Below are 22,776 nucleotides of genomic sequence, written 5' to 3' on the forward strand. Positions count from 1 at the left end.
GCATCCTGATACCTGGGTGCCAGACAAAAGGGTGTGATTAACTTGGCTGGGAAACAGGGAAATGTAAATATCTCTCTCTTTTGTTGATTAGGTTTTGGGGGCAGGGGGCAGGGTCCAGACTGCTCAGATTACTGCCACCAGACCTCCCCTTTCATGATGTACCTATGATGAATCTAGGGAGAGGGGTCTTGGGCTACACCCCTTCTGTGACATATGGATGATGCTTCTGGGGGGTGGGCTGAAACCAATTTCAAATTTCTTTTTAAGGGCAAGACACCTTTGTTTGGGGTTCCTTCCTTGTTCTCCTGCGTGAGAGGAAGGACCCTGTTGCAACAGTTTTTTTTTATTCTTTAATAAACTGTACTTTGCTTTTGACAGCCTTAGTTTGGTCTCTGTCATTCTACGGCTAGCGGCAACATCGTGCCTGCTTGCCTGGATCCTTGGGCTCTCCCTGGGTCAGGATCCATTTCTCTGGGTTCATAGGAACCAGCTTAAATTTTACTTCAGTTTTATTTATATTTCATGATATGTCCATGATACCTGTGATAATAGTGTCAGATTGTCCTCTGGTTTTTGTAATCTGGGGGAGCGGGGAAATGTCCCTAAAGGTTGAATTAAATTTAAGGAGCATGGGTGAACTACCATCTTATTTTTAAATACAAGGTGGCCATAGGTTTCTCTCATTTAAAAGCAAAAAAAACCCAAAACCCTCAACTACTTCATATTTAAAGCAAATATAAAAAATGACCTTCCCAAGGAAAGGTCTGGCATACCTACATCTCCCCACTTGGTGGTTGGTAGTGATGGTGAGTGATCCCATTAGAGTTATCCCAACTTGTGAGCACAAGGCCAGTGGGGTTGGGCTCTGTCTAGCTCAGCAAAGAGGGGTTTGGGGAATATTCCAAAATATTCCTATAAAGATGCATTTGTCCAAATATATCTGCAAGTGGCCTCAGTAACCCTAGAGAATTATAGAATCATAGAGTTGGAAGAGACCACAAGGGCCATCCAGTCCAACCCCCTGCCAAGCAGGAAACACCATCAAAGCATTCTTGACATATGCCTGTCAAGCCTCTGCTTAAAGACCTCCAAAGACTACGTAAGAGAAGATCTCTTGGGTCATTTGCCAACTTTGGGATACATATTACTGATTCTTGCAATATGCAGCTGATAGTGGAGAATGTGTGGTTTTGCAGATTTTGCATCATGTGCCATTAGATGGTGAAAGGACATAACAGGTTTATTCATGGTGCAGAGAAAGCACACCCTCATAATATTACAACTGGGGACCATGCAATGAAACTGACTGAGTGGCATAGCATTAGGACAGCCAAAGGAAGGAACTTCTTTAATAACTAAAGGTTAACTTGTGGAATTCACTGCTGCAAAATGTGGCTTTGAAATGGGGATAGAGTGATCAATTATTTTGGTCAGCTTTTTGCAGCAGACTGAACCAGTTCAACGTTTCCTGAACTTGCCTACAGCTCAGAATTCAACTGTCAGCCATATTTCACACTTGTGATTTTGTGATTCTGTTTTGGTCCCGAGAAGTGTGTGTGAAAATACTTATTTAATGTTAAGATGTATGCAACTTGTCTCTTTTAGGAGGAACAGTGCGGTGAAATGTATCTAAAACATGTGTTTTGTGGGAAGATTGTGTACAAAATGTGTACAATTCACCTGTGGATCTTTTGTATATTCTTTTGGAAAGTGTGCAAAAGACTTATGATTGAGCCCCAGGGAAATTGACCTGAGACAGACGTAGACTGGTCCACCCACCTCCACCCTGAAAGAGCATTAGGCAAATTCATAGAAGAGAATATCAGGCCTGTTGGTGTGAATGGTTCTGTGCAATTTCTATGCAGAGCGGGTGTCTGCCCCTAAGTATCTTATTTGGCCGCTGCCAGTCAGAGCAGGTGATATTATTGGGCTGACACAAAAGAAGGCAGCTGTCTGTCCCTCCATCACTCCAATCAGTTTAGGTTTAGAATCTATGGAGACTGTCCTATTTTGTCCTCCCAACAGCCCAAACAAATGGCACAGGGACCAAGACCCCTGAGGGGGTTTGAATCCAGGACCAGTGTTACCTAGAACCACTGCATCATGTGGACTGGCTCCTTCACTCTTTGGATTCCTTTTTGGTAGGCTTCTTTTTGGTTTAATGTGGGTTTTTTTAAAATTTCTTTTAAAAATAAAAAAGGAATCCCTTGTAATCGTCTCAGATATTTCTGGCTTTGGCCCTTTAACTGTTGCTGAACTACAAGTCCCAGCACCCTTAGCCAATGGCCATGCTTGCTGTGGCTGTTGCAAATTGTAGTTCAGCAGCATCTGGAGGGCCTGGAGGTTCCTCACCCCTGGCGTAGTTCTAATATTCTGTCTGTTCCAAAATAAGCTGTGTGGCAACCCTGCTTTGGACTCCATGATGCTGCTTCCATCCCTTTGGACTTGGTGGTGCCATCTCTGCATTGCAATTTCTTTGTAACTTAAAAACAACAGGTGGGCTCTCTGAAGGGACTTGACCCTAACCCCATTTTACTCCCTTTGGTTTCCTTTCCTTTCCAGGGGCACGAAAGCAGTCTCTTCCTGCTCTGTGTAGGCCTCCTTTTTCACCTTGAGCAGGACAGTGACCCCCAAATCCAGGTGTGGGGAAGGATGAAGGGGGGTCTCTAGTTCAGCCCCACTTGCTAGCTTCCTCGGTCCACTTCTGGGGAAATCTACTTGCCACGGGAGTGGGCAGAGTCCTCAGAGGTATGGCTGCCTTGGGCCCCAGCTTGCCTCCTTTCCAGCAGCCACTGCTGGTCTTTGGCCTGGTCCAAGTTTCACCCTCAGCAGCTCCTGTGGAACCAGTGCTGTTGCCTTGTCTCCCTTCTCCTTGTGAGGCTTCTCTGCATCTGCTGTGGAAATGCCAGTCCAGGCTGGAGCAGCGCTGAAAGTCCCTTGCCCAGGAAGAAATGCCCCTGGAGCCTCCTAGTGAAACGTGTGACTGGAAATGCAGCGCTGTCTCAGCTGCCGTCTCTCCCCTGCCTGTTTCTCTGGGCGTGGCAGAGAGGATCTTCCTCCCCTTGGCACATTCAAAGTTGGCCTGCACGCCATGTGACTCATGACTCACCATCACTTCCCTCCCCTCCACCAGTTCTGTTTCATTTGAATGAAGATAATTTATGTGGACATTCCTTCAGTCGGGTGTCTGTCATCATTCCTTCCCCTCCCTCTGTCCTAACACTGTTATTTCATTGACGCTTTGCGCCCCAATGGGGTCGTTATGCTTTTGCATATCATTATGTTTTTATGAAGAACAACAGCGACATCTGCATGTGCCGCAGCGCTATGGGCACAAGCAGAGGAAATGCAATAAGCCCCCCCCCCAAAAAAGACAGTGCCTCCCTAGTTCTGGCTGCCTTCAACTCGCTGTGCTGCCACCACTGCCACCAGCAGCTCCACCATCAACGGCACCCTCCCATTTCCACTCATCCGAATAGTCATAGTTGCCCAAGAGGGAAAACTGGGAAGGGGGGGGGGGAGTAAATTCTGCTATCTAAAATTATCCAGTCAAGTTCTGCTTCTGAGCCAAGAGCATGTCACCGTATGGCAGCTTGTGAAGCTGACAGTGGTTGTTCTGCTGGCAGAAAAGCCCCTCCACCCCCAAAACCAACCAGCATCCGATGAAAAGCCAAAGGCAGCAGTGACAATCCTGCTGTTGTCTGAGTGTGATAAAAGCCCCCAATTAAGACGTTGGCCATGTCTAAGAGCCACAAAGAATCCCCTGTATTCAGCTGCAGCTGCCGCCACTGGTGCCTTCCTTCTCTGGCTAGTGCCAGGGCAAAAAGATCTCAGCCGGCAAGTAATTGATGAAATGACTGAGTGGGGACACCAAAAGAAAAGCAAGCAAAGGAGGAAAACAGAGGAGACCCAACTGTTTGCTAATAAGAGGGTGGGCTGCAATTCCCGCATGGATATCCTTGCCCCCACTACACACTCCCAACCCCCCCCCCCGACATTGTCTCCAGAATTAATCTGATCCCAAATGCCTGTGAAGAAGGGCAGACCTGCCAGGGCATTCCCCTGGAGCCAGCGATCCTCCTGGCAATGCAAGTCTGGCTTGGCCTCAGTCCCCTCTTCGAAGGCTCCGCTGCTGGAATTGGAGGTATCCTGGGTTATATCCCACTTTCGAAGGTTTCCAAATGGAAGGCGGACTGAGGTCTGGCTCCTGGCATCTCACGCAGATAGGCAGGCATCTCGTTGCCCCCAACCCCCGCCCCTGCCCGCAACATTGCACCTCTCTTGGCTCACCATCCCCCTGTAGTTTGCCTTAATGATATGCAAATGAAATATGCATAAAACCATTCTACTGTATGATGATTAAACACTGAAGACATTAACAGCCGTGCCTCGCGCTTTGACGGTGGTGGTAATCTTCCCCGAATATCCACTTTGCGGAGTTTGAGAAACCCAAGCTGCTGCTGGCCGGATGTGTGGAGGCTTGAGCGGGCACTGCGGGTGACCCAGCACCCATCTCTCTGCTGCTGCTTTTCCAGGAGGATCTCCCACCCCGCTTTTCGTCCTGCATTCCGTTTGTAATCCAGCCACGCGACTGCACCGGGCGATTAACAGAACACCCCTCTTTTCTCTTAACGTTTCAGAGCTCATTAGCAAAACGATTATTCCTCATTAACCGCAAAAGCTTGTTCATTAGAAGAAAAAAGATGCCCAAAAGATGCCATTGCTGTTAATCCTGAGCTCTGCCGCTTGGCAGTAAATCCTGTACCAGTATTTTCCATGCAAAAGAGATGCGTGCCAATCTCCGCTTTTCTCTTCAGTGGGTTTCTTTTCGGATGAAGAGGGAAAACAAACCCCCATTTAGCATATTTTGTAAATTCCCGTTAAGTGAGAAGCCAATTAATATTCCCGTGGCATGACTTTATTTTTGTGTCTTCCTTTTGTCTCCAGCACCCGTCCCTGGCTCAGCGCCCGATGCCAGCTGAAAGCCTTTCAGGATCCACAACAGCACAGACAGTGTAAGTAAGCAGCTTTGTTTTTCTACAAAGCAGCCCCAGAGAGCCTCCGGCGCCACAGAGTGGGACTCTGGACCTGGCCTGTCTGGTGTGCCACCTGGGCGTCAGGAGTAGCACCTTCCAGATCTCGCTCTGCTTTCAAGTTGGTGCAGATCTTAGTGGTATATATATTCTCTCTCTCTCCCCCTCTTTTTCTCCCCCCCCCTACACACACACACTCTTCATAGTGGATCTTGCAAAGGGCGTCCCATCGGCCCCATTCATCTCCCTGGTGATAGCAACGCATGGAAATAAATCTGCTGCTGCTTCTGGAGAAGGGTGGGTGGGTTTGTTTGCTTTTTTCTGGGTGGAGGTGGGAACATCTGTGTATACCTGGGTTAAAAGTGGCAAGTGTATACACGGGCATTCTCACTCGCTCTCGCACACTTGTTCTTTCTAACTTACACACGTGCACATACACAGGCATCAACATGTGTGTGCAAGCATGCACACATGGATAAAATCTGAGTGCATGCTCAAATGAGTGGGCATACAGGCACACCCGTCTTGTACATACCTATCTCTGTATATGCCAGTGTCTGTGCCTTCAGGTGCGCATTCACACGCAGCGGTCACACGTCCATAGAGAAGCATTGCGAAATGTTCTCTCTCCAGCCCTGAACACCCAAATAATGCTCTTTTCTGCCCACCTTCAGCGGTCTTACGGGAGACCTTCCAGCTCGTCCTCGTTCACCCCCGCCCCCCAATCTCCTCTCTCTCTTTCGCTGCAGGTTTGGCATCACTCTCTGGTCCGCTGACTGGAAGCTGGTATCAGCCAGAGCCTGCGTTCATGATGCTTCCTGTGGCATCTCTTCTTCAATGGTGGCTGTCTCCAGTTAGTTGGTTGTTGACTGGGCTGAAGTGTCTTCTCTCTTTCTGGTTCTAGCTATAAATGAACCTGCCTGGCGAACAAACCAACAGCTTGCATCGAACAACCCATTTGCGTGCCTTCTGCTATGCTGACAGATGCCCAGTTGCCCCTGGCACAGCAACGCAGGAGGGGCAAGCAGACGGGTTGTTTTTGCTCTTGGCGCCTCCTTCTTTTCCTTTCTTCTTTTAAAGGCTCAAGGATGCCAGCCTGGGCTTGGGAGTGGCATCATGGCGGAAATGGCGGCCTTTGTCTTCCGTTGCGCTGGCTCCACTGCAGCAGAATGAAGCTGAAATGGCGGAGGGGTCCAGTTGGCGCCTTGCCTGTGGGGGAGCCCCTGGATCTCTGGAGTCCAAGGGAGAGGCGAGCTTGCCCTCCTCCTCCTGGCACCCCGTGCCCTCGGCTGCCGCTTGTTGTCTGCTCCCGGGCTCTGGCTAATCTCCCTTCGCTGCTCCGCACTGTCTGGCCCACGTGCAGGATCCCCAGAACATATGCCCGCTGCTGCTCTTATCACACGAAACTGTGGCGTTGCCACTGAATGGATGGCACCGTGCCAACGAGTCTGCCATCCGCCCTTGCAGGCAGCTCTTTCCTTTCTTCCCTCCCTCCCTCCCACCCACCCACCCTCTCTCTCTCTCACTCTCCCCTCCTCCTTCTGCCGACTTGACGTTAATTAACACACGGATTAATTGATTTTAAAAGCAAAAGAATTACAGTCAACTTTTCCCACAGGGTGCCGACGCCAGCCGCTTGGCACATTTCTGCCTTTCACAGGGGGGCAGGAGGGAGGCGCCCACAGCAGCACAGCACAGCGCAGCCAGCTCCTGCAGGAGAAGCGAGCAACGTTGGCTGCTGATGGAAGGCGAGCGACACCCTCCCATCTCATCCTTCGCAATGTGTTGCTATTACAGTTCGTTATAAATAATCAGAGGAGCTCCTCCTCCCAACCCTCTTCTAAAAACCGAAAGCTCTTCTGAGCTCTGAGGAGACAAGAAGTGTCCCCCACCCCCAGCTTGGCTTATTATCACCAAATACAGAGATAGTCTCTGTTGTATATAATTAAGCAGTTAGGAAGGGAAGGATTTCCCACCTCCAGCCATGCTAGCAATGACAGAAAACATCTCCCTCTTTCCCTGGTCTTGCCTCCTCATTTCTTCCTTCCTAATTGGCTCAGATGCATGGTTTCTGGTGAAGAATCTCAGCCAGGTCCAAGTTGGTGTGTTGCAATTAAGGGCAATATTTCTCATGCCAGGGCTTAGGGTGCTTTTGCCTCCCCTCACCCCACCCCCTGGAGGCAAAGGGCCAAGCAGACGAGGCGGGGTGGCCAGCTGGAACCAGCATTTGCCTTTTATTTTGTTTTGTTCTTTTAAAAAACACACACAAAGCAATTGAAGCGGTGACTGGAATCCATTATGCAAATCAGGCAGTATTTGCATAATGTTTCATGACTGGAATATGCAAATGAGTTGTATAATTTATGAGTGCCAGTGTCTGTCTGTGAATTTGTCCTGTGCAGAGGCTCCCTCTTAACACCAGCGAAAGCCCCTCCCTCCCTCCCTCTCTCCTCTCAACTCTTTCCTTTCCCAGGCCAGACATGGCCCAGTTTGCTCTTCCCATCCTGGGAGGGTGTTGATCAGGTTAACTGCAGCAGCAGCACCGCACAACACAAAGAGTGGTCCAAGGGAACATCCTCTCGAGGTGGGGTGAATTGGACTAGGCAAAAGAGGGAGTGGAGCAGGCACATTCCAGGCCCCTCTTCCTCCAAGGCTTTTCTGGAGGGTTCATGGTATCCCCCCTGCTCATCTCTTTCTTTGACTGATGGGTCTGGACAGGGCAGTGTTTCATGGACTCCAAGCACTGGGCTTCTAGCCCCATGGTGACTGATGTACATCCTGAAATGGGGCAGTTTTTCTGTTCTGACTCATGGTAGCCAAACATTCCTTTAAACACTCTGCTATGGAGATTGACCAAAGCTTGACTCGGAGCATTCCATGAGAGCATCATTAAGACTTTGTGCTGACTTTCCTTAGGTGGCTGGCTATAAGCAGGTAGAAGGTAATGTTGATAACTGAGTTGGTGGTATAGTGTCTTGTAAATTTAAACCGCTTCTTGCTTCAGTAGGAACCATTTCCTGGTTGGCTTCCAGCCATTTGTAGTAGAAGGCTATTACGTCTATGTTGAGGTAGAGTTGCTCTTGCCACAGGAACTGGCCTGGCAGCTCAACCCTTTGTGCTTATGGCCTTCCACAGCCATTGCTGGGCAAAGTGTGCTAAATCTTTAAACAAATCTTTGATTAATCCCTGCTAAGTACATTAAATCCCCCTGTATACTTTCAGCGGAAGGAATTTTCTCGGTGTCTTTCAGGGCACTACCAATATAGCAAGATACTTTGGTGAGCCGCAAAGATTCCCTATGCACAGGCCTCTGAACCAGTCCTGCCATTGAAACAAACTATGGTGTCTGAGTACCAGCTAGGGTGGATTTGATTTAAATCAAATCGATTTAAATCAGGATTTAAATTACTATTTAAATCACTAGTCAGTAAGACTTGATTTAAATCCTTTTTTTTTACAGGAAGACATTCCTGCTGGTATAATCTTAATATTTACAACCAGATGAATGTTTCATTTTTGGAATAAAAAATTTTTAGAGTAGTTTTTACAGTTATATCAAAAATTACTGATTTGATTATACTATTAGAAATACATAGACAGATAATTATGAAATTATTGTGAGGTTTAATAAGTTAACTGTTTATATTTGGACAACTTTTCTGCTGTACTTTATTGGAATGAGAAAAATAATCACTTCCTTAATAACAATCTAAACAATTTATTTAACTAAAACAATAACATTATAGCATATGTATCCATGTTTGTTAACTGATGTGGTTAAACTTTTTTAAAAAAAACAAACAAACCCAACTTAGTCTGAGTTTCAGCACACATGAAAAACTTAAACAAATCCTTATTTCCTGATGAATAGCCTTTAGACTACAATGTAACTTAAATAGAAAACTATCATTAGAAAGATTTTTTCCTCCAAAAGCATTTTATTTTAAAAATCCAATCTAAATAAAAAAAAATTCCATTTAAATAAAAAAAAAAAATCTGATTTAAATAAATAAATAAATAAAAAGGATTTTTATCCACCCTGGTACCAGCTGCCTTGTCAGTGCCCAGAAGCAGAAGAACTTGGAAGCCAGAGCATAGGAGGCCTGCGCTTCCCTGACTTGACATCACAGTTCAGAGGGTGGCCACAAAAGGCTGCATGGCCCATTCCTCCACCAGACAGCTAGCAGCTGCTGTTTCTGAATGTCAGTAAGCTACCTTACATCAGGTCCATCTTGTCCAGTATGGTTCAGGGTCTTCGCCAGAGAAAGACCTAATGCCAGGTGCTCTTTTAACAGGAGGTGCCATTGGGAACTCAGCCTGGGCCTCCAGCATGACAAATAGATGCTCTGCCACTGAGTTCTGTTCCTTCCCATATTGTGCCAGAGAGGAGGTGCCTGGTTGTAACTGTGTGAGTGAAACTCAAATGCCTAAAAAGATCACTACTCCCAGCCTTGGCATGATCCGCCTTGCAGATACACTTCATACATTTTTCTTTTATTAACGTGGAGGAAAGAATCCATGTCTGGAAAAACCAGTTTTCACATTAAAGATTCAAACCCTGTGTGAGAAATAGAATATGCACAAATGTGTTTGTTTTACATACACATTTTTAATTTCTTTGTTTTTATTGTAAACTCAGTGTTTGACCTCTAGGAGGATTTCGCTCATTAGTTTTGCTTCATGGAGGTGGCTGGAGAAGTGAGAGGCAAGCCCACAGGGAGGCAGCCAGGTGTTGAGTTTTGCAAACCCTAATTCTGCTGTGTTTCTCCAGCCAGGCGAGTGAAAAGGCTGGGCAGTGGCACTGGTGGTTTCTCCTCAGGATAAAAGCTGAGGTTCTCAAGGAACAGCCACAGTGGCCAGATTGTGTACTGGTAACCCAATTCCAGGTGCACAGAAATCCCTCCACCAAAGAAAGTTCTTATTCTCCTTTGGGGCTGCGGCCCAGCCTTGCTGCTCCCCATCCTTCACTTGTGTTCTTGAGTTTTCTTTTGAGCTTTTCCAAGTGGTCACACTTGGTATTCCTCTTTTCTTTAATGATCAGCCCTCCTCCGTTTCAGGTCATTCAGTCCATCCCAATCTTGTATCACCAGCAGGAATTCTCTTCAATTCCTAATTGAATGCTTCCGGGTCCTGAGCTTCCCCCTCCAGAACCCCACCTGAGAACTCTAGTCATGTCTCTTTGGGCTCTCTCATGGGCCAATGACAAGACTTAAGTTCATTCATTACCTCTTGGGTGTTCCAGGGGTTGGCTGGCCTCAGAACAGGAGATATATATAGATACCCCTCTTCCTCCCACCCAAATCAACCTCTTTGCCCTGTACTCCAGTCTGTAATAGATTAGAGGGTCCTGGACTCCATATTTTAAAGCACTGGCCCTGTGGCATAATTCCTCTGGGACATCTTCTGGGCCTCCAATATCCTGGAAAACATAGTTAAGACCTTATCTACCTCCCTGATTCAGCCAAGGGCTTCCAGAGTGGTTTGGGCCATTAGATTAATGCAGATGCTTTGTGGCTCCCCACGCCCTTTGGCATAGATTCCCCCAGTCTCTGCCTACCGGAGTCATCTCTGGTTTCCCCTGGGGTCTTCATCCATACTTTATGACGTAGTGGCTTGATGGCCTGCTTGACTCTGGTCTTTAATGATGGAAAAACTCATACTCTTGACACAGGCTGGGTGCAGTCATGTGATTTGGTCATGTTCACTCTCTTTTCAGGAAGCACCAGCCAAATTTTCCACCAAATAATTGTTTCATCATTCTGCCCAGTCCAAACGTCTGTCTGCGAATTGCCTTCCTTCCTATATTAAGTCGCCTTGCTTGCCTCCTTCAGATGATTTCAGGGAGCGGTTAATGCTAAGCTCTGCTTATCCTCTTCCCCCAAATGCAGCCCTTTCTGCCCCTCTGCGTTGCCTCCGGGTGCAATAAGTAGGTTAATACTTGCTGTAGGGTTAGCCTGAGGGTTAGAGTTCCCAATGGGCAAACTAGCATTCTGCGTGGGAAGTGTGCATGTGCGTGCCCACCTGTGCATACAAGAAAGAGAGAGAAAGAAAGAGAGAGGGCTTGTGAACAGAGAGGTTTTCAAGGTTAACACACACGTTCCATTCCCTTGTTATGCCACCTTCAGCAGAGGTAGCTAAACTTCCTCTTTTTAGAAAATGCAGTGTTAGGTATACCTTTGCAACCTGTCCCCCCCCATTTTTCAGAGGCAGGAAAACTTGGGCTGTGTCCGTGAGCTCTCTTTCTTTCTCATCTTTCCAGAGGCTGCTAATGCCCTCCCTCTGGAACTTGAGAGGCAGGATTTTCATCCAACCGAAAGGCCTGGCTCTTGTTCAGGAAGGGGAGATACTACCCCCAGTCCCAAGTGGAGTCTTATCAAATGCTGTGAAAATGTGAATGTCTCTCCCCCATTCCGTTCCCTTCCAACAGAATACAAAGGACTTGTCTGGGGGGGGAAGTATTTTTGGAACTCACAGCAAGTGAAAGATGCTGACATCTCCTCCCACAGACCAATATAGCTATACATATATAGATAGGAGCTGCCACCCCCAGTGTGGGGATGTTGAGAAGCCAGAGAGCCTGGATTAAACTTTAGCAAGGATCCTGTGGGAAAAAAGTATCTCAGGCATTGCTTTGATGAGGTGGTCACAAAGCCTGCCGGTTGGCGCTTCAGAGGAAAATAGAACACTGCCTTCTTCTGCTGAGTCAGACCATTAGTCCAGCTTAGCTCAGGGCTAGCAGTTGCTCTCCAGGGTCTTTTTCATCCTAACCTGCGGATGCTGGAGGTTGTGCCTGGGACCTTTTGCACGCCATGCAGATGCTTTGCCACTGCACTAAGACCCCATAAACCTTTCCAGCCAAGCCCTAGAGCCCTTTCCAGGCCATGGCATGCTCATTGGTGACTCACAGGGGCAAATAGTGCTAGAGCTGCAGCCATGCATCATGCCTGGATGTGCCCATTAAGGGTATACAAGGTATGTGCACAGCAGCCTCTTGAAATAAACAACCATTGGGGTTGGGGAACACTGCTTTCCTGAGTGAGTGAGTGAGTGAGTGAGTGAGTGAGTGAGTGAGTGAGTGGTCTAGATGAGCAGAGGGAGAGATGCCTTTTACCAGGCCAGGCTATCTGTTCACCCATTTGAGGACAGTTCTCTCCAGTGTCTCCAGCAGAGAAAGGAAGACCATTCCTATCACCTGGTCCTTTCCTAGCTTGACATACAAAGGATTGAGACAGAAGCATTCTGCATGCCAAGCAAAGCTACAGCAGACACTTCCCTAAATTTGTTTGTTCCCTTTCCCCAAATTCTTTTGTGCAGCCTTTGTACCTTTTCTGACTGGCCTTCCCTTCCTCCCTTTGTGTAGGTACTGTCTGCCAGGACAGGAGATGGAGCAAGCAGAACTGAAGTCTCTTTGGGGACTGAAAGAGCATCTTACTTGTGAGCTGGATCTTCAGCTGAGAGACGCTGGTCACACCCAGGAGAAGGTGAAAGCAGAGGTAGGGTTTACCTTTCTTCTCTGGAGGCGACTGCAGCAGCACAAGCAGACACTGAACTAGCTGGGCCAGCCTGCCTGGGAGGAAAGAAGGGTGATCAGAATCAGCACTTTGAGCCCAAGGAAGGGAAGGAGAGCAGGAATGCTTTTGCCCTTCATTTGCCAGTAGCTGCCCACCAATGTGGCAGTTCTGAAAACCTTTCCCTAAAGCTCTGGTGAGGTTGAGCAGGCATTTCCATCCATATATGTATGCTGGGCCATCTTTTCCTGATTTTCAAGGGACAGTGTGTTGGCTCTCAATCAAGTAGGTGCTGGCTTCTTAATTTCTTCTGGTCTGTGAACGTTAGATGTACCCATATACCTGTGAAGATTTCCATTATGTTTGTACATCCCACCATCCTCCACACACACAAAATGCCATACCAGAGCAGGTCACTTCATTGTTTTAGCTTTGCTTCTGCTTCATCCAACTTTTGTAACAATGCAAACTGGGAACAGCCACCCAATGGAAGCTTGAAGGAAAGTGCAGTCACCATCTGCTTCATTCTTGAGAAGCGCATCTCCCACATCTGGATCTTCTGTGCACTGGGTTACCATAGCAACACCAGCAAGGTTGAATGTATGACTTGCTGAGTCATTCAGCCTCCCATTGGTTGAAGAATGTAGAGCCAGGTATAATAGTCTCTAGGGCATTGATTTCATCATGCTCCTGTCTTTGATGGTTGTGTCCTGTTGCAAAACCTGGTGCTATCCTGTTTGCTGTCAGGATCTGACTCTGAGAATCAAGGGAAGAGGCTATACACAGTTGTAGGTTATACACAGCAGTGTTAGCTAGCATGGTGATAGCGTTAGTGGATCTCTGTACATATGTATCTTTACTTCAAAGACCAGAGGAATTGTATATAGTAGATAGTAGTGTTTAGTTTTGCTTGTATCTGGAGACAATAAACACTTTGTTACTTTGAACGGCATGGGAAAGGAGTTTTTCCCTTAACCAGGGACTCTGGAAGAAGCTGTTTTGCTGGGAGCAGGAAATCTCTGAGAGCTCTTCTGGAACTCTGCATACTCTGCTGATATTTCACCCTGGTTGAGGTGTGGTGAAATACCAGCAGACTTCCACAAGTCACCAACAATGATTACTCAGGACTCTGGAAATGAGTTCACAGTGGCCCAATTGCTGTAGGTTTCCTGGGATGTTACTCTTGCTGCATCTTGAAGCTGTCAGCTATCAACATCCCAGTGCTTGTTTGCTGCTGAGAATCCAGGACAATATCCGACAAAAAGCAATGCTGTTCTCTCTCTGAGAAAGATCTGCCTTCTGTAGCTAAGAGGAAGTCTCTAAATCTCTTTCAATGCATTCCTCACATCCTCAGTCAACTTCCTCGTAACAAGCAGGCTTCTGCTTTGGCATGGGAGACATTAGAAAAGAATCAGAGGAGGAGAGAGGCACAATGGGGAAGCCAAGAGGTCAGGCATTACCTCTCAACAGGGGTAGAGGCTGGTCAGTCAGTCAGTCACAAAGTCTTGGGCCCTTTTGCTCCAATCTGGCGCTCCAACAAGCTACTTCTTACTTCCATATATGGAAGTGGAACAGCTGGAACTGAAGGACCTGGTCCAACCATGCAGGCTTGAGAGAAGAAGACAGGCAAATGAAATGCAGTCACACCCTCGACTTCCAGGAGGAAAGATGGTGGACTAGATATCTCTGGTCGACACACTGTCGATGGGGATAATTATATGGTGATTAATGATAGCCAAACCTTGTTGGCTATCATTAATCTTGTTTATCACATTATATCTAGGAAAACAGAGATAATAGGGATTAACCTCTGATACTCAAAAAGGCTGCTTTCCATGCTTTGGGACCGAGAAGTTTTTGAGGGACTCAGACAAGGGTGGGTGACTGAGGCAGAGGAAATCATAATCTTGCCCAAACACCACATAATAGTCCCAAGGGACATAAGGTTGGCCAAACCTCCCCTTCTTTAATTATTTGTGAGACTTTTAATAAATTATGACTGAGGGAGGGGAGCTGCATTCCTCTTCCTCTCTGTAAGGATTTAACCCTCAGCAGCTTCTGCTTGAGGGGTGCTGCAGATGTCACAAGAACTTGGTTCTCAGCACAGAGAAGCATTTATTGCCAATCCCAGGAAACTGAACTCCTTTCCATCCTGTGATCCTGTGCAGGAACCTTTGAGCATGAACCATTTCACACAGAATGCCATAGGTGATTATTTCCAGCCCCCTTAAAATCAGACTTGGGACCAAATGAAACAAACGGTGATGGGTGAAAGGAGCTTTCTTTCTGCCCAGGGTGCCAATGGCCAGGCTCTTCTTAATTTGCCCTGGTTCCAGCCTACATACCCTGAGCCTCCAGCACAGAGCAGGTCACATGTGCAAATATGCTCACCCAGCCCGTTTGTATGTGCTTTGCATGGGAAAAAAAGTCTGCTTGTGGAGGAGCCGTCAGGAAGGGCTTTGCTCCCAAGCTTCTGCAGCTGCTTCCATTTCAGGCTTTCTTGCCCTCCATCCACCCATGATCGGTCAGCCCCTGCCTTCACGGGAGCGCTCCTTTCCTTAACAAGCACAACAATGGCAGCTGCAACGGCCTGCCGCTGGATCTTCAAAGAGGAAATTAATTCCATCTGCAGAAGGGTCAAGTGCTGGAAAGTGCCGAGCAGTGCAGTTTGCATGGCAGGCTACAGAGGCGGCGATGCTAATAAGACTATGTTGAGAACAGCAGCCTGGCTCTGGGGAGTTTGATGAAGGTTTCTACAGATTTTGAAAGAAACAATCTCCCACACCTAATGATGTCTGCTTTCCAATTCATTAATAATGTGGAGCGGGGAGATGGGAGGGAGAGGCAGGCCCGGCTTTGAAATATCAGATTGGGAGAAGATGGAGATTGCTCCCTCCTCTCACTAGAGGTCACAAAGCAAGAAGCAGCTGCAGCCACAGGGCCACCAGAGCTGGGAGCCAAGGACCATAGCATTGCAGGGATAGTTCCCGTGATGGGCTGCAGCAGTAGGAGTTGGAAGAGGCCTTGAAGCGCAGCCCAAACAGGCCTCTGCCTTCAGAAAGACAAGTCATCAGGTGATGCCTAATGAAGGGATTTCAACTCCAAGCAACTTCCTCTAGGCTGCCTAGACACATTGTCTGAGCTTGCTGCTTTGCATCGTTAAAATTTCCCATATCCAGGATGGTGCTTAAGGAAATTGTCATTTTGCCTTCATCTTTCCCCTTCCCAAACCAATTGGAAATGCCGCTCCCAAAGCAGGTGTGACCCGCTCTTCCTGGGCCAAGTGAGTTGTGAGTGAAATTGTTCTCTCTTTTCTTGAAAAGCGCTTCCTGGGTCCAGTGACATGGTACCTGCTATCATCTCTTCTCTGGAGCTGCCAGGGGGATGGGCTATGTTCTTGGACCTCACTCTGCTTGCAATGCAGAGAGCTGGGGAGGAGGACACACCCACTTGCAGCCTGCCCAACCACTTCCATCAGGCTGACATCTCTTGGCTTTGACATGCCTGCTGGAAATTGCTCTGTCTCCATCTGATTTTTCTGCATGGTTTTAGGATTCCGCACAAATGTTATTCCCTGTGCTGGCCTGGAAGCTCTCTGTCCCAGGCAGGAGTTCTCAATGCAGAGAATTTGTCATTTTATCCCCTCCCCAGACTCAATGTAACTTAAAGGAATATACTTTTATTGGGTGCTTTTATTGGGGCAGAGAGATATGATATTCCTCGTCAGGTGCACAGCCTTTTGTCCTTCCTTGGAATTTTCTAAAAGCAATATACATGTTTTTCTACTTTTTTATTTTGTATGCTTTTGTAATGCTGGTTGACCATTGAAGGGTAGGGCATACATTTAACGAATAAGTAAATGGGGAATAAAAAGAGTCCAGCAAGGTTGCCCAAGTGTGGAAACAGAATGTGAGCTTCAGCAGGTGTGTTCAAGAGCAAGGAAAGGAGAAGCCTGTGTTGGAGGCCCTGGTTGGTGCCTCCCCAGCTCTGAAGTGGGGCCTGCAGGCCATTCCTGCTGCAATCTGCTAAGCTCCAGCTTCAGCTCCGAAATATCTTGGTTCCAGGGTATGTTATTGCACTGCTCCCCTTTTTGTGTCAAAAACTGGCACCGTGGAGGCACCCGACCCTCTGCTGCACCCAGAGCAGACAGCTTACCAAAATCCAGGTACATGATGGGTTTGTGCATTGCAGGTTCTGGAGAAAGCAGCTAAAATTCAAGAACTGCAAGAGACCATCGCAGATCTGCAGAACGAACTCTCCCAGAAAGACTTGGAGGTGGCGTGCCATCTACAGGAGGAGTTCCTCCTGGAGTCACAACTGAGCTCCCTGCCGCAGCTGGTAAGGCTTGTGCTGCGTGTGGGGTGGGCTCGCTTGCCACTTTTGCCTGAGGTTTCTCTCTGTCCTGAGTAGTGACAGAAGAGGCACAGTTGAGGGCCACCAGTACAGTTTGAAGGCAGTAAGACTAATCAAAAGCTTCCTCTTGTTTTAACTGGGGGGATCCTGGGTTGGTGGGTGCTGGTAACTGAGGGATTGTAAGAGGCAGGAGCTTTTCTCGTGCATTTGCTTTCGAGCCTGTCGGGGGCCCATGGCTCCTTGGATCACCTTGACAAGGAACTGGTCCCTTGTTACTGACCTGGGACCTAACCTGGGATCCAAGCAGTGCCAGAGAGGCAGGAAGGAAACACAGGCAGAGTTTTCTGGGTGTCCTTCCCTACTTGCCAAGCATTGTCTGCAAAGTCTCCTCTTGGGTTGATCTCTCAGCAGGCATGTTTGGGGAGTTCTAGAAGGCTGCTCCTCAGTGCAGCCTTCATTTGGTTTAGGCCAGGAGTCAGCAAACTTTTTCAGCAGGGGGCCGGTCCACTGTCCCTCAGACCTTGTGGGGGGCTGGACTATATATATTTGGGGGGGGGGAGGAATGAACAAATTCCTGTGCCCCACAAATAACCCAGAGAAGCACACATTCTACTCATGTAAAAATGCTGATTCCCGGACCGTCTGCAGGCCGGATTTAGAAGGCAATTGGGCCGGATCTGGCCGCCGGGCCTTAGTTTGCCTACCTATGGTTTAGGCTGTAATCATCCAAATACCTCGGGTTAAGAACTTAATTCATTCCAGAGGTCCGTTCTTAACCTAAAACTGCTCTTAACCAGAGGTACCACTTTAGCTAATGGGGCCTCCCGCTGCCGCCGCGCGATTTCTGTTCTCATCCTGAAGCAAAGTTCTTAACCCAAGGTACTATTTCTGTGTTAGCGGAGTCTGTAACCTGAAGCATCTGTAACCTGAGGTACCACTGTACTGACCAGATACAATTCACACTGTATCAGTTGGATTTTCCTCTGTGTAAACATTGTTTGGACAGAGCCAAAAACCTCCCAACATTCTCTGAGTGGGATGGGGGTGAACCTGTGGGGGAACGAGATTTAGCAGAATTCAGAAAAGAAAAATACAATGAATGTCCTTTGTATACACTTGGACAACAATTCACAAAGCATTAAAGGTGGATCAGAAGGATTCTACCAGGTAGCAAAGCATCAGTGAGAGAACTCCCATCATCATCAAGCCAGCTGAGGCAATGGAAAATGAAGTCCAACCACATCTAGCGGGCAACAGGTTCCCCACCCGTGGCCTTCCTGGGTGATTTAAAAATAAATAAATCATTTTTATTAGTTTTCCAATACAAACAGCCAATTATAATGTTCCAAATATAATATTCCAATTAAAAACAATAAACTAAAAAAAGAACCAAATTGTAATCCAAATTATTAATTTTTAATTTTTTCCGGGCTCCCCATCGTCTGGACCTTTGAAGCATATTTCCATTATCTCATTCCTGCTCTTCTTGTTGTTTTCCTGTTTTCCACATTCTGATGTTATCACATTAAAGTTCTCCATCCCTGGCTCTGCGATTCTCAATCATGTCCAGAATCATATATCCTTATATCCATCGAGCACAGCTTTCTTTATGTGTGTGTGTGTGTGTGTGTGTGTGTGTGTGTGTGTGTGTGTGTGTGTGTGTGTTTGGCAGTGCAGCTTCTCCTTCGTCATCCCAATCTCCATTCTGGGCTGTTATCCATATCTTCTTTTGAAGTTTAATGACGCAGCAACTCCAACATTATTAAGTTTTTAAGTTATTCCCTTCCGGGCTGTTGTCCAAATCTGTCTTTGATGTTGGCATATGTTTGCATGTTGCAATGTAAATGAACTGTATTCCACAGATATAAATCATTTGACGATCGATCGGCTTTTGGAGACCACACAATCCCCCCTCCCAGGCCATAGGAGGGGGGCTACTAGACATCCATTTAGCCTTCTCTCTCGCACTCAGTGAAAGTTCTGCAAACAAATGCTCCGTATTTTATCTCAAATTATTGTCTCAAATCACTACAAAGTCAGCCAACAAGCATCTCCCACTTCCCTCAGAACAGGGAGAAACTTTCATTTTTCTATTTTTGCTGCATCACAGGGGCCATCTTAGTTCTTCTTTTCTTTATCAAGTCTTTCAAACCAAACAAAGTTGCGCAGCTGAGTGTTTAATTATAAATAGAAGTCCATCTGTACTCCTCAAAATAAATTAGGTTTCTTAATGAGGCTTGGCGTAGAAAACCAATTATAAGTATTGAAGTGAAAAAAGCACATACCAGTCCTCCGTAATCCAAACATCATGACGAGAATCAGTTTTAAAATCCAAGCTTAAACGCCAGGGACTGTACAATTCTTCAGGTTTTTTCTCAGTCTTCTTTGGTCCAGTCTATGTCTGCTTATTGTCCAAATGTGTCTTGCCGCTTGCACAATGCAAGCTGGCAATCTTGGACAACCTGCGGGTCTTCGAGACAGTCCTCCCCCATCCTGGGGAGTCTGCCAGGGCTAATTACCCCCATATCAGCCCTGAATTACTGGCATGGCTGGGGTCTGATCGCATGGGAGTCAGCCATTTCCCACCGCCGGAAACAGGAAGCCGGCCTTCCTGGGTGATTAATGCCCCTTGGTCAGCTGCTTGCTTGGAGAGGTAGTGCTGGTGATAGATTTTTTTCTCAAGACACATGCAGGCAAAGGAGACTTCTTGGCAGCTCTGGACAAAGAGGAGGCTTGTTGGGTGCAGAAAACTCTCTGATCTGCAAGGATGGATCAGGAAAAGCCCCAGGCATCCAGGTCCCTGGTAGGATGGAATCTCATCCCCTGCCCCCACCACAGAGGAAGCAGGAGGATGGCTTCCAGGCAGGAGTGGTTCTTGTGGTCCTCAGGGAGGACACTATTGGCATGTCCCTTCCAAGGCAATGACTCCTCCTTTCTGAGTGGGTAGAGCAGAATAATCACAAACACACACTCCATACACACAGATCCTCAATGTGAGTGCTGTGTGTGGTGCGCTCCTGCTGGTGCCAAGCAATCCTTGCAGGGAACATTCTGGTGTGTGAGTGGAGAAGGAGGAGGGAGATGCAGCCCTGGCAACCCCTGGGGGCAAGATGTTTGGCCTGGGGACTCAGCAGCTCCTCGCTCAGCCCTCTGTCCCTTTGTGTCTGCTACTACTGCTCCTCCCCTCTCCTTGGCTTGTTATTTTTCTTTTGACCACTCTTCTCTGCTCCCAGGTCAAGGGCTTGCCCTGTTACAAGAGAAAACTTAGCCGAAAAATTAAGAGGTTTAATCAAAGCTTCTCTAGGCAGCACGAACAATCAGGAAACACTGAACTGGACAAAGTTAACTGCCATTCAGAGGGAAACAGCCAGGGCTTTGCCGTTTCCCGAACAAAGGACTCGGAGACTGAGCCAGAGTTGTGAATGGAAGTGCCAGGAAAAGCAGGCGGGGGAGCCATGCAGCACCGTTTCCCTGTACAACTCACACGCCGGCCATTTTCCTTTCAGCGACAATGTGGAGAGAGGCAGGGAGGAGGTGTCCACAAAGCCAGCTCCTCTCCCCACCCACAAAGGGAACAGATTTTTCTGTCTGAGAAAACGGCTAATATTTCAGGCTTAGCTTAAAGGAGGGAAAGGAAGCCCTGGTCTCTCCTGAGGCATCCTTTGTGCAGAGGGGTGGGGAATGTATGTGCTTGGGCATTGCCACTACTGCTCCCCCCCCCCCCGGACTGAGTGCAACCTGCTACACCCAACCCAGCTGGCCTCTGCCTACTGAACCTGTAAAGCAGAGCCACCCAGCTCTTCTTGACTCATTAGGAAGCCATTATTGTGCTTTCTCTCTGCATGTATATGTGGCAAAAGAGATCCTGAGACGGGAGAAGGTTGGAAGCAGACAGCTAGAATGGGAGTGGCCACCGGATCAGGCCAAGGAGTAGAGGGGAGGGAGAGGCAAAGGCAGGATCTGCCTGATCTTTGCCACGTGGCAGAGAGAGGGTGATGAGGCAGGCTGATGTTCTCCTCACTCCTTTGGCACATGGAAGGTGCTCCTCTTTGCCAGCTGGCTCTCTGCTCACTGGGGGTTCTCCAAGGCCCCCCATTTGTGTGTGCACATGGGCTGGTTAACAAAGAAGGCAAGGTCCTGGTGGAGCAAACTGGCAACATCTCCCCTCAGCCTGCTTGCCACCACTGGGATCCATGTTTCTGCATTGTGGCGGCGGCTGCCGACTGGCCCTGTGTGCACAGCTTGTGAGGAAGGAGGGTGTGCATGCGTACCCTTGCAAGAGAAGGAGAAGCCATGTGCACAACGGAGCCGGGGGTACAGTTTCAGCTTGGCTAAACAATTAAACTCTCAGAGCCGAGGGAGGAGCAGTAGGGCTGTGATTTTCTTTTCTTTTGCAGTAATTGCCTCAGCAATCAGCTTTGATCATCCAGGAGCAGAAGAGACGTGTTGCAAGTTGACATCCGCGGTTTTAATGCAGCCATTTGCATACAGGCGCAGAGCAGAGCACACGGCTTTCTGTGGCGTCTTTGACCTGAAACCGCAGCAGATTCATAGACACCTCATTTAATTTAATATTTCGCCTCCACTGCAGAAGCCATCGGGGATGGGGGTGGGGCGGATAATCTGGCTCTTGCTTTCCCTGCAAATGTCTCCAGAAATGACATGAAAGTAATTGCTTCTGAACAGAACAGAAAGGAAAAGAAAAGAAATAGCAGAGTTGATTCCGCTTAAATAAGATGGGGATTCGCCCCAAAGATGCTGCCACCTTCCTTACTGCAGGAGAATGGATGCATGTTTGGGGAGTTGGGGACAAGGGGGGGGGGAGAGATGACCCAGCCTACTTGTCAGGAGGAGGAGGCATCTTCTGTACTGCCATGGCTGAGACAGCCTTTCGCCCCACCCTGGGGGTGGAGAACTTCCTTGCTCCTGACGGTCTGGAGGCTGCCAACCACTCTACCCCTATTGTGGATGGAGAATCCAGTGAGGCATTAAATGGGTGGTTTCTCTGCCAGGAAAGATGCTAGACCAGGCCAGAGGCTCAGGTGACTAACCATGGCCAGCAAGATGCCCCAATGGGAAGCCCACAAGCAAGATATGAAAGCTCTAGCCCTCCCCTGCAGCCCATCTCTGAGCCACCTTGGCTCATGGCCACAGACAGACCTCTCCCCCTCATAAAGCCACAAAATGGGTGGGAGCTAATTCCCTTTGTTCCGTTGGCATTGCAGGCAGTGACCCTCTGGCTTTTTCTCTTCCCTGGGCAGCTACTTACTCCAGCAGCTGGGTCCTTTGAGAACTGCCTCTCCTCATCCAGATCCACCAAGCACCTGAAACTAGAGCTAAAGATCTTTGGCCATCAGCACAGCACAGCCCCCACCCCAAGACAACAGGGCCTGGGTGATTCTGACTCCCCAGGCTGGGGAGGTTCAGGGTGCCCATTTGATGTGGCGACTCAAGCTTGGAGTTCTTTGAACTTCTGCAACCCTGTCCAGCTCCTTCTTGGGTGTTTTCCACCTTTCAGGGACCTCCTGGCAAGCCCTCTGGCATGGGGCGGGGGTGGAGAGGCCACCAGGAAGAGCCTTTTTCTTCTAGAGGCCAGAGCAGCACCATTATCCCCACCACTATGCTGCTCTAAGGTATGAAGAGGGTTAGGCCTGGCACTGCTGCAGCTTGTCTAGCTTCCTCCAGACAACTGCCCCAGAAGCCAGGACACAATGCTCACCAGCTCCAGTGGCAGGACTGTCACAGCATTGGCTGATGCCCACTTGGCACATTGTCAGGTCCTCCAGGCTTCCTCCTCACACCGCTTGGCCTCTGCCTCCACTCTGTCCTGTCTGGGGTATCTCCCCCTCCCTTCCCAAGGCTTTTGGGGCTGCAGTAGCACA

The 22,776-nt window shown here is 48.1% G+C and overlaps 1 protein-coding gene across 1 annotated transcript in view; it reads left to right on the plus strand.

The window, feature by feature from the left end:
• Positions 1 to 22,776, plus strand: part of PMFBP1 (polyamine modulated factor 1 binding protein 1) — an 86,525-nt gene that overhangs the window by 38,331 nt on the left and 25,418 nt on the right. The window contains exons 4-6 of the mRNA XM_035118016.2: positions 4,948 to 5,015; positions 12,394 to 12,526; positions 16,733 to 16,879. Coding sequence (XP_034973907.2) covers positions 4,948 to 5,015; positions 12,394 to 12,526; positions 16,733 to 16,879 — 348 coding nt within the window. The remainder of the gene's footprint in view (positions 1 to 4,947; positions 5,016 to 12,393; positions 12,527 to 16,732; positions 16,880 to 22,776) is intronic.

This window comes from Zootoca vivipara, chromosome 6, assembly GCF_963506605.1.
Source record: "Zootoca vivipara chromosome 6, rZooViv1.1, whole genome shotgun sequence".
NCBI classification, from domain to species: Eukaryota; Metazoa; Chordata; class Lepidosauria; order Squamata; family Lacertidae; genus Zootoca; species Zootoca vivipara.